Source organism: Drosophila melanogaster, chromosome 3R (assembly GCF_000001215.4).
Source record: "Drosophila melanogaster chromosome 3R".
In the NCBI taxonomy this organism is placed as follows: domain Eukaryota; kingdom Metazoa; phylum Arthropoda; class Insecta; order Diptera; family Drosophilidae; genus Drosophila; species Drosophila melanogaster.
The window spans coordinates 21,169,849-21,185,354 of NT_033777.3; the positions used below are offsets into that span (position 1 = coordinate 21,169,849).

General features: G+C 40.4%; 1 protein-coding gene across 8 annotated transcripts in view; it reads left to right on the forward strand.

Annotated features, from left to right (window-relative positions):
* The window catches only part of SNF4Agamma (SNF4/AMP-activated protein kinase gamma subunit), a 73,531-nt gene that overhangs the window by 29,110 nt on the left and 28,915 nt on the right, over positions 1–15,506 (forward strand). For 3 of the 8 annotated variants that reach the window (NM_001170200.2, NM_169947.3, NM_001170201.2), the window contains exons 3-6: positions 3,991–5,785; positions 8,430–8,551; positions 8,732–9,356; positions 9,420–9,542. In NM_001170200.2, coding sequence (NP_001163671.1) covers positions 4,127–5,785; positions 8,430–8,551; positions 8,732–9,356; positions 9,420–9,542 — 2,529 coding nt within the window. In that variant the 5' untranslated portion in view covers positions 3,991–4,126. Of the gene's footprint in view, positions 1–3,990; positions 5,786–8,429; positions 8,552–8,731; positions 9,357–9,419; positions 9,543–10,939; positions 11,334–15,164; positions 15,461–15,506 lie in introns of those variants that run through there. The other 5 variants (NM_169946.2, NM_080509.3, NM_001104385.2 and 2 more) reach the window with 4 other exon arrangements.

A 15,506-nucleotide genomic window follows, 5' to 3' on the forward strand; every position in this document is an offset into this window, starting at 1 on the left:
ACAGAAAAGCGAGTTGCGGCGAGACGCGAGTGGAAATTGAAGCGCGCTTGACAACGGCAGCCGATCGTTTAGATACAGATACTTTGCCATAAGTTTCAGTATGTTCGACCAGGTTTCTTCGATTTTCTGCTGAGCGAATGTAAATTAAAATTGAAAATGAAGTGCCAGCGTAGCCAACAATTTGATTATGTTCGAACTGGAGGCGAAAGAGGAAATTCTCAATTTCGTTTGCTACCAATTATTGCTGGCCCAAATAGTTTTGAAAATGCCTAAGTGCTCAAGGGGCTTAAGATTGAGGTAATCCTGGTCTGGGTACATACTTCTTGGACTTGAAGACGACAAATGAGTGTCCAAAGTACGCTTTTCAAAGCCAATATATAGTCCTATATATATTGATCGATTTGGTTCCATGTTCATAGCATATACTATTTAAATAAATTATCCTGTCTAAACATTTTCATTTATGGGCTATCTTGATGAAGTCTTCAAATATTTTGACAAGCGTGATGCTTTTATCTTTATAGTTACAGTTCATTTTACAGCAATGCAATTTGTCTTAAGTACGTAACCTTAAATTGTTTTCTGAAAATACGTTGTCATAACCGATGTCGTTGGTTGATTAATAATCATATTAAACTGCCAAGCGTTGCAAACATGTTGTTCTCATGGAAAACTGCCTTAATCGTTCAACAACAACTTTAATGGGCAGTAATATAGAATAATTTGATTATGATAATCATTTTTTGTGACAACTCTATGACAATATCAATGTTTTGGGTTGGGTATAAATGGTATTCTTGGGATTTACATTTTTTGAAGTACGCATTAAATAGACATTCTTAATTAAATAAATTAACTTCTTTATTAAAAACTATCTTATTCATTGAAAACAACTTTGATTTGCGATAAAAAAGAGCGATTTTAGTGCGGTAATTTGCTAAGTCTTCTGTGTTTATTATTCATTTTTAAAACTATTTAAAGTAGAAACTTAGCATATTATCTTAATCAAATTAATTTCTTTAAGCATTCCAAAGTGCCAAAGTGCTCCAATTTAGAGTCCCCTTCTACACACATGGCAAAATCCATAAGTTTATAGCTCCGCAAATGAGTTGTAATTGGCGGCAACTTGAAAGTGCAAAAGTTTGCAATTAGCAGGAAGCTGCGAAATCCCACGATACTCCCACCCACTTGATTCCACAACTGGCATTGTGCAGTGCTAATTTTCCAACGCATTTGCCATGGAGTTGGAGCTCTTGTCTTGGGGCGGAAATGTCTTTAACCTTGTGGGATTTGCTTTCTAAATGTCCAGCCAGCCCACTTACTTGGTTCTCACTCCCTACGACGATTGAATGGAATATCAATTATGTTCCGCCTGACAGCGTTTAATGAATCGCTCGTAGTCGATGGAAAGCAAGTGACATTTGCACTATCAGCCGATTGATGTGAATCATCTACTGGGGGACAGGGATCACGTGAGAGTGTCAACGGATTGATTGCATAAGCCTCCAAAGAACCGAATGACGATCATGCAATCACTTGTGGAATCGAAGGTGCCATAAGCAGCTGGCATCCATCCTACATTATTTTACAGCAATTACAATTGCCCACTCATTGTGCATATATGTACATTCAATGTATATGTATATTCATTTATTTGCTTGTGCACCAACCTAATATCAAGTGCCAAAGTGAGCGCAGCAAATGCATTTAGCATATTATTTAAATGCATTTATTCAGTGGTACTGTGCATTTCAGAAGCCTGTTATGGTATACACAACGACTAAGTTTAGGAAGCAATTAACTTAATAGGTTATAAATGTAAAATGTAAAGCCAAATATTCTTTAAAAATGATATGCTTTAAATATTATACGGAATTGTTTTTGTATTCTAGGTTACCTTTGAAATTACTTCCATAATTTATTAACTAATTTAGGAACGGGAAAGAATTTTTTTGAGGTTAGCAGACTTGGCAAGAATTATTAAATTGAAACTTTAAATGCTTTTCTCTCTTATAAAAAATTCGTCTAAGTAATAATAGGGTATTATTCCACTGTATTTAGTATTTTCATAATATTTTATTGTACCGCCCCTTGGAGCTTTTGATAATTAAATTCGCAGAACTGGGTGACCCCCCCACCAAATGCATTTATATTTTATTTGCTGCTCGGGGGATATTTAAGATGCCCAAATGAAACAGAAAATTGTTTGAATGCCAATTTAGCGTTTGCTTTTCGATTAATTATTGTCGTCGTCGTTTTGTTTTTTTTTTTTTTGTTTTTCTTTGTTGCTAAAAATTAGCTTGTGATATTTTTGCGGTTGCCTTTCAACTGCTGTGTTGTATCGCAAAATCAAGCAGCTGGTTTGTCAGTGCGGTTTCGTCCATTAAACAATAATATCGATTACGTGACGAGAGTTCAATGCTTGTGTGCGATATGCATTCGCTGTTGGCAAACAAACAAAGTGCAAACAATGCGTTAGAAATTCGAAATGGAAGTGAGCGAAAAATGCGAAGGAGTGTCACGTATATTCGCTTTTCAAAAGCTTTACGACTAGAAGAAAATATTGTTTAGTTCCACTGCACGACTAAATAATATTAAACACTAAAAGTCACAAGGCATTTGTGACGCCAGTTTGTCTGGCACAGTCGGTCGCAGATGCAAAGATACTCGCATACAGCGGATAGAGAGATACATAGATACAAGATACAGACCGGCGGGTCAATCTGTCTGTGCTATGGCTATGGCTAATAATTAATAGATACATATGCCGAGCGATCAGCTGACTACAATTGAATCAGTTATGCAATTAAGTGCAGGGCGGAGCTTTGGGGGTCGTACAATTGCATGCTAGTATCCATTGGATACAGATACATTGCAATCGGTCGTGTTTCTGGATTGAGTCAGAGGAAATAACGTGCCCGGTAATTAATGCGAATTTTCTAGCCAAGCGAAATTCCAGCGAAACGAGCGTGAAAAGTATCGTTGTATCTTCGGCTCCGCGCTAAAAAAAATCAAGGGTTCAACCTTTTAGGTTGTGAATCACTAGCAAAAGTGCGTCACCATCTTCGTCAGCCGAGGACTGCAAAACAGGCGGTGGAATTAGCATATGCACGGATACCCGATACATTTGTATCTAATTACCATTAATTGCGGTTGGTATCTATTAGATGCGTACGCGCCATATGCTCGATTATACAACTCGCGGTTTGTCTTTGCTGGGTGTTTTTGGTCGTAGGGCATAGAGGGGTTTTGGTTTTGGGTTGGGCTCACTCGCTATTAGCCACGATTCTGCCACTTGTTGCTTCGGAAACGATTTACTTAATGTGGCTCACTCATTTGCCATGATTCATGGCTTATGCTTGACAGATGTTTTTTAAATGTTTTCCGTGCACTTGTAACTATTTATTTTTAGTGCAAAACTGGAGTGGTATTCAGAAATCATCGCTGTTTCAGCGGTATTCAAGGAATATGTGAAAATAGTTTACGGCTTTAGCTTAATACATTTAACAAATGTCATCCAATGATTTAATAGTATTTAACTTTGTGCCAATATTTCCATTTCACCATTCAACTTTGCAATTCTACTGTGCGTTTTGTATTTATATACATATATGTTTGGTTGATTTCTGCTGCCGTATGTTTTTCATTTATTTTTCCATTAGATGAATTTCGCATTCGACTTTTGTTTTTTTTTGTTTTTTTACAAGCAAAACCACGCCGATGACGAAGCGTAAATAATGAAATTAGCTTTTGTTTTGCTCGATTTGTTGTTTGTGAAAGAAGTGAAAAGGAAGGGGGAAAATCGTACGACCTTCACCTACCCAAGAATGTTTGCCGACTTTTGTTCAGTGAACTGATTGAAATGGTTAATTTTTTTTTTTTTGTAAAAAAAAGGTGTCAAACAGCTCATATCCACACAAAGGAACAATGAATGGCTCAAGCGCTGAGTTGTTCTGGTCAGTCGATTGATGTTCAATAATCTATTTACAGATTCCCAAAGAAGACGGCATATCAATGTCGTACAAAAGAAAATATTTTTCATAGCGCAGTGTGAGATACCCCATCGATAGACAGAGCAGCAGGAGATCGATAGCAGTAGTCCAAAGATAAAACGCAAATCAACCAAATGGCCACGAACTGCGACTTCATCGAGCAGCCAGTGAAACAGCAGCCGTTGGCCAATGCACCAGTCATGGGCGTCCAGGAGGATAAGGCACAGGAGCCCAAGGAGTTGCCGGATGAGCCGGCGAAGCAGCCAGACGGCCAACCATACCAGCATTTCGCTGGCGAGGATAGCTTCGAATGCGCCTTCGAGTCGACCATGGACGACCTGGAGCAGGGTGTCCTGGATGGTTACGAGTCGGACTCGGAGGCGAGTGCCAACGACCAGATCACTGATTCCGCCTCCTCTGGCAGCCTGGGCCAATTGGCCCAGCAGCAGCAGCGCGAGGAGCGATTGAGGGGCTTGCCGGGTCCACTTCATGGCCAGCATATCGATTCCGAGATGCTCAAGTGCATGCCGCGATCGAACTCCTTCGACTTTCACAGCAGCAGTGGCAGCAGCTCGGATGACGAGGATGATCCGGATGATGACGACGACGATCAAGTTCACCACAGCCTGGGGCTCAGCCTCAGCGGGAAGTTTGTCAAGGTTGATCTCTATTCGGGTCACCAGAGACCCGGCTATCTGTTACCTCCCTACATCGAACGACGCCGCTTGTCGCAGTGCAAGGAGGAGGATGACGAGGATGAGGGCGACAGGACGCAGCTGGGCGGCGGCTCATCATCCACGGGAGAGTCAACCAAATCCGAAAAAGCTTCGAAGGCGCCACCAAGGCCACCCACGCCACAGGATGAGGCCTCCAAGGAGAAGTTTAAGGATCTGGAGCGTCTGCGGCAGCAGTTTATGCACAAGATCGATAGGATCAATACGCGAAATATCGAGGAGAGTGAGGCACCGCCGCCACCACCTCCTCCGCCGCCTCCCATACCAGCCACGATTCTACCAAAGGCGCTAAAGGCGCTACTGCACACCCAGGAACCAGTGGCGCCTCCTTCCCGTCCATCTCCAGTTGGCCCACCAAGTCCTGCACCCACGTCCAGCGTTATTGTGGCAAAGGAAACACCGGTTCCTGTAACACCGGAGCCCGTTTCCCCGCTGCCGCTGCCCACGGAGCCGCCGCTGATTATCAAGGGCAAATTTAAGGTGACACTCGCCCAGGAGACACCCGAACTGCGAGTCGAGGCCCAGAAGCTGAGCAAACTGAATGCCAGCTCGAATGCCCACACCATCAGCTTTCCCTCCAGCTTCGGAGGCTACTCCTCGGTGCAGGGACTGTTCTCCCAGCGATATGGCTCAAATCGGTTTCCCACCGCCGCTCCCCACATGTCCAAGCAGTTCTTCGAGCCATCGCTGGTGGAGATTCGCACGCCGGCCCAGAGCAACGTGGCGCTGAATACAACTGGGCTGGCCAATAGCAATCACCAAAGCCTCACTTGTGATACAAATAGTTTAGCCAACAAGCCGCGCACGCCCAGCGAACGGGAGCTGGACGAGATCTGGATACGGCGGCAGGACGGTGGATTGAGTGGCACTGCTGCACCAGGCGCACCGGGTGCTCCACTTCCTCTGCTCCAGCAGCAGCAGCAGCAGCAGAGACCCGTCTCCCTGGGTGGGGCGTCTACCATGCCCCGTTTGCTGAGGAGCGAGAGCAGTGCCTCCACCACAAGTCCATCCCGCCAGCTCACCAACTCGGGATCCGTCTCCGTTTCCGTGTCCGATGATGTAAGTGAAGGGTTCAAAAACAAAGTCTATATGGGAGATATAATATATTTATTAAAGTTATTATATATTTTTAAAGGATGAAACTAGTACATATATCTATGGTACTTAGCTACTTTTGGTGGATGATAACTATTGTGCTAGGAAAATGTAGTATATATCTCAAATTAGTATTATTATGAATGAAATTATTCTTACTTTAAGTCTTCTATCTATGGCAGATGCATAAAAGCTCAAAAGAAACTAAAAAAAACCCATAAACCTAATGCCCGCAGCTAATTGAGGCTAAATGGGGGTATGTGTAATCTTTATATTCACAGATCCGACTGACGTCATTTGAGATATGTGCCTTTATCATTTTCAAATAATTTATCATGTACAAATTGGGCAGTGAAAGGTCTGGTGAGCGAAAACTGGGATGGGCAACTCAAGGGAAGTCAATGATGTCATGAGAGCAGTTCCAATACATCATTTCTTAATTTTTAGTTCTTTAAATTTAGGGGTTTGTGTGTTTAGGGATATTTCTTAATACACTCCATTTGATTGCAATATCTAGTAATATTTTTTTTATTACTTCTTGAGAGGATTACTGCCCTTTGCGATGCTGAAAAGCCGCCACTTGACCTGCACTTTTGGTCGAATCTGCGGTCTTGAGTCTTACACTTTGTTTACTCAATATTAATAATTATTCGCTTGCCCCGTTGTTTCTACGATATCCATAAAGTTGTCTATTTATATCTCGAAAAAAGAGAAAGAGGTATACGTATTATTTCAATTCAGTCTTCGCTTCCTCTTCAACTTTTCGAGTTTATTTGTCCGACCGAAAGGTAAACACGGCGAAAAATCAGCTTTTTGGGGCTTGTTTTTATCGTGCCACACATGTTGTGCCTATATATAGTATAGTATAGTATACTATAGCATAGTATAGTCGGGTATTTCTCTATATCTGTTGGCGGCTCTCCGCTTATCATGACACAATTTGTCAACATTTCCCGCTGGAATCCATCGCCACTTCTTATTTGTTTTGACGGAACGCGGACATATCGCGTATATATATATATATATATACGTATAGGTATACGTATGAAAGGCAGTATAAAATTTCCATATATATATATCTCCCTATATAGGCAGATACAAGGTATTTACCTTGTCTTGGCAAACAATGACGTCAGTTTTCTCCATTTCCGCCACTCCCTGAAAAACTTAGAAGTGGGGGTCTTCCCTTTGCAGCCGTCTAGCGTGTTTTTTTTATAACTGCTTAAATATTGAATTAGACCGTGTCAAACGCTTCAGACCGAACACCAGCTACCCTATATTGCTACATATATTGTTTTAAACTTTGGATTTTCGTCTCGTTTCTCTGAGTGTTAACCCAATTAAGCCCGCCGTGCCAATTTGACACCGCCTTTGTCGTTAACTCATCGCAGTCGTCTGCGACCCTCGGGGCACGTGACTCGGCTTTTTTTTTTTAGACATGAAACCCATTTGCCGTGAAGAAAGCCGCTCGAACTCTTTGTAGTTTTCGCTATAAATAATCGAAACACAGGTGTTTGCGGTTTTCGATCAAGTTTTTTGGTCAATGTTGCGTGAAAAAGGTCCAAGTGAAAACTGGTATATGTGATTGTAAAAGTTGTTAACACCTCTGGGAATCCAAACTAAACATTCGAAGTTCAGTTTTAAAAACTAAAGTTTTGTTATAAAACTAAACAGGAAAACATAAAAACATTTTTGCCTAATTAGCTTTAATATTTATACATTACTTTCAACTAATATTACAGAAAGGTAGATCGCTAGACTTATTAAAACGATATTGACAGTCTGTTAGACTTGCGTAAGTAAGCTTACATATTTATTTCCAGTAAAAAAAATCAAATATGAGAAACAAACAACGATGAAGTGAATAATTAGTTCATTCTTTTCTTTACTGCAGAACCGATAGATCATTTGTCATAATAAGCTGCTTATTAGCATAATTGTTTATAAACGATTTTAAAGGGGATGCCCCTTGTAGTGAAATAATTTCGGATTTCTCAAGTCTGTTTTTTTTTTTTTGAGTTCCTGGAGTTCCCTGAATTTTGGTTAGAATTCTCCGAACCGTTGAGCTATTGCTTCCTTGACAACGGTCGTCCTGGCCCACATTCGGTTTGCAATTTCGCGTAATCATAAATTAATTGACTTCGTTCGATTGGCGAGCAACAGGCGGGATAGGTCTTCCCATTGCCTTCGTCATGGTCCAATTAAAGGAACGCATCGGGTGTCGCCTGCTCCTCCAATTGCCGTCACCCCGGGTTACGCCACTGAATCCATTGTGTATTGTGGCGAATAAATTGTATTTGTAGACAATTCGGCAATAATTGCAGCCGCTGAAAAGAGACGGACAGCACTGGGAATAGTACAAAATAGGGGTCAGAGGTGAAAGAATATGGGGTATAATTGATAATGCCATTCGGCTGGGTCCTTCCAATCGGTCGGCCCTTGGTTTTAGTTTGTCTTGGCCAGCGGCGCCAGAAACATGCAAAGTACTCTCGAAATCGAAGTCGAAAGCCCACTGGATGCCAATTCGAATCCCCATAGTCACATCACCATCCCAAAACAGCCAAGTCAGCCACAAACTAATTCGCAAAAACGACATGTTCGCTTCCAGGAGCAGGATGGCAGCCTCGGAGGAGCCGGCCGGATGCCAGGATCACGACCCTCCAGCGCTCCCGCAGAGCCAAATGCCAAGGCGGCCAAGAAGGCCTACAAAAAGATGGAAAAGGAGCAGCGGTAAGTTCAAAAACGAAATTTCAACTAGGCCTAGGGATTATTAAATGGCTAGAAGGTGTAGTATATAATAATATAGAGCTGGAAGTAGGAAAAATATTTGTTCCAGAGCTATAGCAGCAACATGGCTCGTGCCCAATTAAATGTCATTTGTAGTAACAAAATTATTTTCTCACGCCACAGTCGCCAGGAGAAGGAGCAGTCGCGACGGGAAAAGGAGGCCCGCAAGCTGGAGCGCGAGACGGCGAGAAGGAACGAACGCGAGGCGGCCAAGCTGGAGAAGATCAACAGGCACAGCGAGAAGATCTCACGCAGCACGGAGCGAATGGCCATGGCCGGTGTGGGATCGCGGTCCGGTTCGCTGGAGCGGAGGCGAAGCGGCGAGGACTCGCCCGTGCTCAATCAGTCGACGGTGCACGGTATAGCGTCACCCAACCGAAGGCCAACGATATTCGACGTTTTCCGACCGCGTGCGAAATCCGATGCGAAGCGGCAGAAGGAGAAGCATCTGCTGGATCCCTCGTCCGCCGACAGCAGCGCCACCAGCAGCACCTACTCCGTTTCCGGCGGCACAGGCCCGGCCACGAGCTCGGCAGCAGGTGGAGCAGGAGGAGCGGCGGCAGCAGCAGGACAGGGCGCAGCGGGAGGAGCCGGTGGCCTTATGAACTCCATGAAGGTGGCCATGCAGAACTTTAGCCATCGCCAGCATCCCGCCGTGACGATAACGAGCGCCGACGGCACGCAATCAACGGCAAAGAGCAAGTACAAAGACGGCAGTGCCCATCCGCATCAAGGCAGCGACGCGCAGGTGAGTCCTGGCATCCCGCATTATTCGTTTATTTTCCATGCTAATTGATATCTCCTTGGACAGTATTACCACACGGTGACGGCGGTGCGTCCAAACTCTTCCCAACGGTCGCCGATGACCAAGGTCATGGATCTGTTCCGGCATCGATCCAGCTCGGTTGTCAGCGAAGCCGACAAACGCAAAGCGGTAAGTGGACTCTTTTACATTTTAAAGATTTCAGTTTGACGTAATTTGTAAGGAAGGAAGTTTAGTTGCTGTATTAATACATATTTGTATGGTTTTTAAGTATTACTTTATTTATAAGCAATTTATAAGTCATGTATCATAAATTAACTAAATGAATGAATATTCCCTCAATTCCCTCAAATGGAATTTTAATTTAATATACAAAAGCAAAATGTTTAACTTTGTAATTTTTCCTATTTAAAACGACGTCCAATTTACGCTGCTCATATTTTTAAGTTTTCGGTACAAATGATTACCCGCCAAAAATTGAATTGAAATGATTACTTTCAAGATTGATCGATAACTTTGCTGAAATACCTGTATTATTGTCGGTTGAAATCCGCGAATGTTCTACAGCGCCACCTGTCGAACTGCAGCTAAAACTGCTTCATCGGTTTGAGTCTCCACTCACATTTTCCCGCTGAGTAAAGTGACTCCGCTATTAACATTTTAAATCATCGTTTTTGTATTTTTATAAAATATTCATAAACAAATACATAGTTTATTGTCCTATTTCTTAAGCATTGCAAGATGACACAAGGCATTAGATTAACATTTTATCTTAAAGAAGTAAGCACTTTGTTTATCTAGAATAAATATAAAAAAATCTCAACCTTTAATTAATAGAAAACACGTTGATTAGGGGTTATTCAGTTCATAAATATCGCTTATCACGTCCCATTAGATTCATAGCTGCGTTATTAAGTGATTACCAGCATTTCACTCCCAAATGCCATGTTGTCTCGAAATGTCCACTTGAGGCTTATCGGCGGCAAGAACTCGTCATTAATAATCATCCAGTCTATAAATAATTATGCGCCATTATTGATTTCGACTCGATAGGCCTCAATCGATTTGATTGATAAGCTTCGTTTTTTGATTGTCGTTTATAGTAGGAGAGGCAAAAGAACTGAATGAGTTAAGGAAATGTATGAAACTTTTTAGACACAGTGAGGTATCTTACAATTATTAAAAACACAAACTTATTATGAGGCAAATTAAATGATTTTTTTTTTTTTCTTGCATAAAATAATATGTAAAATGTGTTAAGAACTTGTTTATTGCACTCACTACTTCAGAGACATTAGTCACATAATTAAAAACTAAATGTGCAAAGACAATTTAATTATTTTTAACAGTGTATAGAAATGGCAAAATCCTTTAGAGCGAAAGCTTCAACAACAGGTGATCGGCACAGCTGCTTTCCCTCTCCCACTGCTGCCCGCCTTTCTTCGATTCTCTCTCTCGCTCTCTCTCGTTTCTCTGGCACTTTTTGGACTTTTGCACACTCGTACGTATATTACGTATACGCCAGCGTCGCCGCCGTTGTCACTTGAGCATTTTTTGTTTGGCCGCCGATCGAGCGGATGTGTTGTTATTTTCACTTGCATTTCCAATTGAACTAGCCAGGCGGTCATTGTGCGCGTAATTCTCGCTCCTGATCCTTTGGATTCTGGACCCAATTTCGAATTGGAATCGGAATACTATTCATTCCAACTGTGCGTTGCCCAAATTATAAATAAGACCATCGCGTGTGTCCGTGTGTTGACATCGAACATTTTCGTTTATTTATTGTTTTTCTTGGCAAGAAAACGATTTCAACGTTCTGGAAAAAACTAAAATCTGTGTCTGGAGTGCTACTTTAAATAATTTATTAGAAAACCGATTGCCGAATGCCTATAAATAAATAATAATTTAAAATTTTCAACGGAAATTTATAAAGAAATAATTACATTTTTCGGATAACTGCGAGTTAGTTAAACTATATTGTTTTGAATTCTGCTGATTGCCGATTGCTTAACAACAAAATAGCGACTCAAAAATGCTGGCACAACCACTGAATAAATAAAGAAATTTTTATATTTATATTCCGTGGCGTGAAAACAAACCATTCAACATTTGCCCAAAACAATTATTTTTAAATCAAACAAATCTATGCCGTTTTATTTTATGCTGCCATTTAAGTTCTAATGTGCCGCGACAATTAATTTAATTTAAAACACACCGCGAATTTCCTCCTTTTTGGCGGACAATTTGTGTTCTTAATTTTCAAGTTCACTGGCGAAAAACGCGCGCACGTTCATAATTTGTATAATATTTGTTCTATTATTATTTATTTAAATAAAAACGATTTCTAAGGCATGGAAATAGACATTTAGAAGGTGTGTGGCCGAAAACGAGAAAGCCGACATAATAAATGGCCAACATGTGATCGGTGCTTTGGCGCTTTTGCTGGTTATTGTTCATAAAATACGCTAAATAATAGCTGATGGTTGTGCTGTTTTTTTTTTTTTCAAAGCCTTTAAGCCAATTTCTTGGTCGCTCATTTGTTAGGTGTCCAACTTTTGTGGCAAGGAAAGTGCTGAAGAGTGTTAGCAATTGTTCTTAACTTTGTACTTGAAATGCCATTTGCCAAACCGTTAAAGTAAATTATCGAGCTTTGCTAAATCAATCATCTAACTTAATTATTCCATTAGAGATTATGAAATCTGTCGCAATAGTTTGACGTTTTCCCTGAGGACACGCAGCTGTTGTTTATAATAGGGGATTTTCCACGCCTCAACATTGTTTTTGGCTGATTTGTTGGTCATTATCACTGACTGACGGTTGACTATTTTATGGCATCTCAATGGATGATATCACTGTTTTCTCTGGCCCTTTTCACGCGATTGCTTAACTGGGCGATAAGCTGCCCAGTGTGTTATTTGCAAAATGAAAACCAGGAAAGAAACAGAAACTTATCAGTTCTGGCCACAAAATCAACAAGAAGGAAGATTCAGTTAGGGAAGCGAAAGCGTCTGGAAATTAATTTAGAATATATGTATGTATGTAGAACGGAAGACGGCCGAGCAGAGATAAGATAAATGCAAGCTAGGGCGGCTAAATTAAGTGAGCAAATTTAGCAGATAACCAAATATATAATTGCAGCTGATAACTCCCTAGATCGAAGCTAGAAATCAGGAAAAGAAGTTGATTCCTAATCGGAATGCCCACCATATTAGTCCCATCGAAATCAGCTTTCCCTATATGGCACATGCCCACTTGGGATTTCGTTCGCTATTTATTTTCCACAAGGAAGTGAGAAGAAAGTGAATTGTGCTTCAAACAGACATTTCTCATTTCTCTGGTTCTATGCCCCCACTTATTTCATTATTTCTATTTATGCATTTCGCGTGTGTTCTCTGCTTTGCCCTTTTTTTTTTTGGTCTCTGCTCGTTAGTCAATCATTTGTCAAAATGGGAACTTTTCTCTGTTCCCACTACTTGTTTAATATTTCAAGAATACCGCCTATATTTATTTTGATTTTTATCTCACTCGCCCAGAGGTCAACCACAGACAGGCGACGAAGCTTATTTGTTGATGTGGAAGTATGTTTATGGTGCGAGAAGCCTAATTAGGAATGTGTAAAAATACATATTAATTTGGTTATATATATAGAGTTCACAAAGGTATTTGAATGCATTTCGAATTTCGAGCCAATTCTCTATTCATTATTATTATTGATATCCAGAAAAAGTATATCCTTACACAATGCATATTTATTTAATTTCCTTATTTATAATTTATGGAAATATGAAAATTCCTTGCTTAATAAGGTATGCTTGCACATTTATTAAAACAACTTAATATGCAAGTTAAAATATCTTAAATAGTTTCTTAAAAAGTTAATTGGCTAAATGTTAGAATTCAAAATATTTCAACATATAAATTCTGTAGCATTCAAAACATATATTATTTTAACAGATTTTTACAATTGCTTAATATGCCTTAGGACGTTGATGATTTCACTTAAATGTTTAGTAAATTTAGGTCAAAACGGCTAGTAAATAAATATATTGTTTCACGGAAGGCAACTTTTTTTTTTTTTTTTGTTTGGTTGAAATCTTTTACGCGCTTGGTCACATGCCAATTGGAAATTAACATGCCGCTGTTAACGCAATGTTAATTAAATTCTTCTAGACTCGAGATTGTTTTTGAATCGATCGCACAACTGGCAGAATTCCAATCAGGCGCGGAATAATGCTAAATGGAACTAAGTCGAATTGATTTGTGGCCAAAAATGTAAGATTTGGCCACAGTTGCCTGGCCAAAACCCTTACCCTTTCGAGCAATATTGCTTCCTTTTTGTGTTTCGTTGTGGTTTATTTGCCTTCCGGCGAGCAGCTAATTAACGTTAATGACTTTTACATTCTGTTTGCGTTTTGTTGTCTGGTCGCGGAGTCTGTTTTGCTAGAATTTTATTTACTTACTATTAGTTTTGCGCGCATTTCTCTAACAAATATTGGCGCTAACGGCGAAGAAAGAAATATTAGAAATGAAAGCGAAATACATACGTTTCTGTGAATTTGCGAATTTTCAATGGTCGTATAAAGGCTAATTATACTTGTATTATTTACGTCTATAATATTTGCTGCTTGTTTGTCGTGCTAAAAACAAGTTACACCGTCGCGGGTAAACAAAACAATCAAAATACGATAAGAACGCAAAAGCGCAAGCTGACAATATTAAGTATACGCCCCGAGGTGTGTGGAAATCAGAAGTTTGTTAAAAAATTATCAATTCCTTGAGACTCGGTCAGGTGTTAAGTCTGAAAGTATGAGAATTAAATAAGATTGGGTAATATTTTGACGGGCTTTATAAATTTGCATCAGTCGACGGCAGCACATTTAGTCGATTGTTTACTTGCTGTAGGAAATTAATATAGATATCTATATCTGTGAACCCTTCATATCTATGTCAATATGCGGTTTTGGCCATCGGCAATTATTAGTGCGGAAATTTTGGTATGTCGAGCTGAGTTTTATATTTGCTATAGCTAGGATATTTCCTCGCTGGAAAACCTCTTTTTCCAGTTTTAATCAGTTTTCATTGTATAGAATCGCTGGTCTTCTGGTCTCGTGTCTGTTGCTTTTTAATTGGGTGCACCTTTCAATCAAAGTTTTTGTCAATTTCAATTGAACGGACACAAGACAGCAGGCAATCAACTAGCAAGAGAAACACGCCTCCTCTTAAATCCACTGAACTTTATGGCTGCGTTCGTTCAATCAACTTAATGCGTCACCAGTTTGTTCTTTCGAATGATCATGCTTTGTGCTTATTTGTTAATTAAAAGAGTTCGGGGTCAAGGATTAATTTGTGGGGTGATGGGGAAAGGTGATAAGACGCGGACCGCTGGAAATAATTATAGCTGCTCCAATGAGATTCTGCGACATTGTCGTTATTTCACTTATTTTCCCATTTCCTTAAACACGAAAACTCGGCGAAAATTCTTGCCGGGTAATTAAAAAATATACATAAATTGGCATTACCGCGCTGGGAAAGGCAGGGAAATTTACATAGTTTATGGGTGGCAATGGCAAATCCCCTATATGCACTTATCAAATTTTATTTTATTTATTACGAGTAAATAAAAAAGCAGAAAACAAAATGATATAAATGTTTAAAACGGCACAGTAAAGCGCCCCTGGCGTTGAGTAGCGAAATCAAATGTTGCAAGCAGTTGACCGGCAAGCAGTGATCGCGGGTAAACAAGCAGTTGACGGCTGAATTTAAATTTGAATTTGAATTGGTTTTCTTGTGTAGATAAACATTTTATCAATTTATTAACAAAAATATATAACCAAAAGTGAACTTTGGTAATTATGAATCACACCAGCTGATAACAGAACAAAAATTTCCAAAACAACAATACATAAAACTGCGGCAAAATGTCGGCGGTGAAGCGTTGGATATATCGGCACACTCACTCGAGCAGCTCTGCCACGCCCACCTCGCCCGGCCCCCCGCCCGTCTCGCCCACCAATAAAACGCGTCGCGGACGCAGCCACTCCCTTGATGTGCAATCCTTACCAGGAATTCGCGCCATGATGGTCAACAGTGTAAGAATAGCAACCGATTGAATAACATAAACTAGTTAATCTTAAT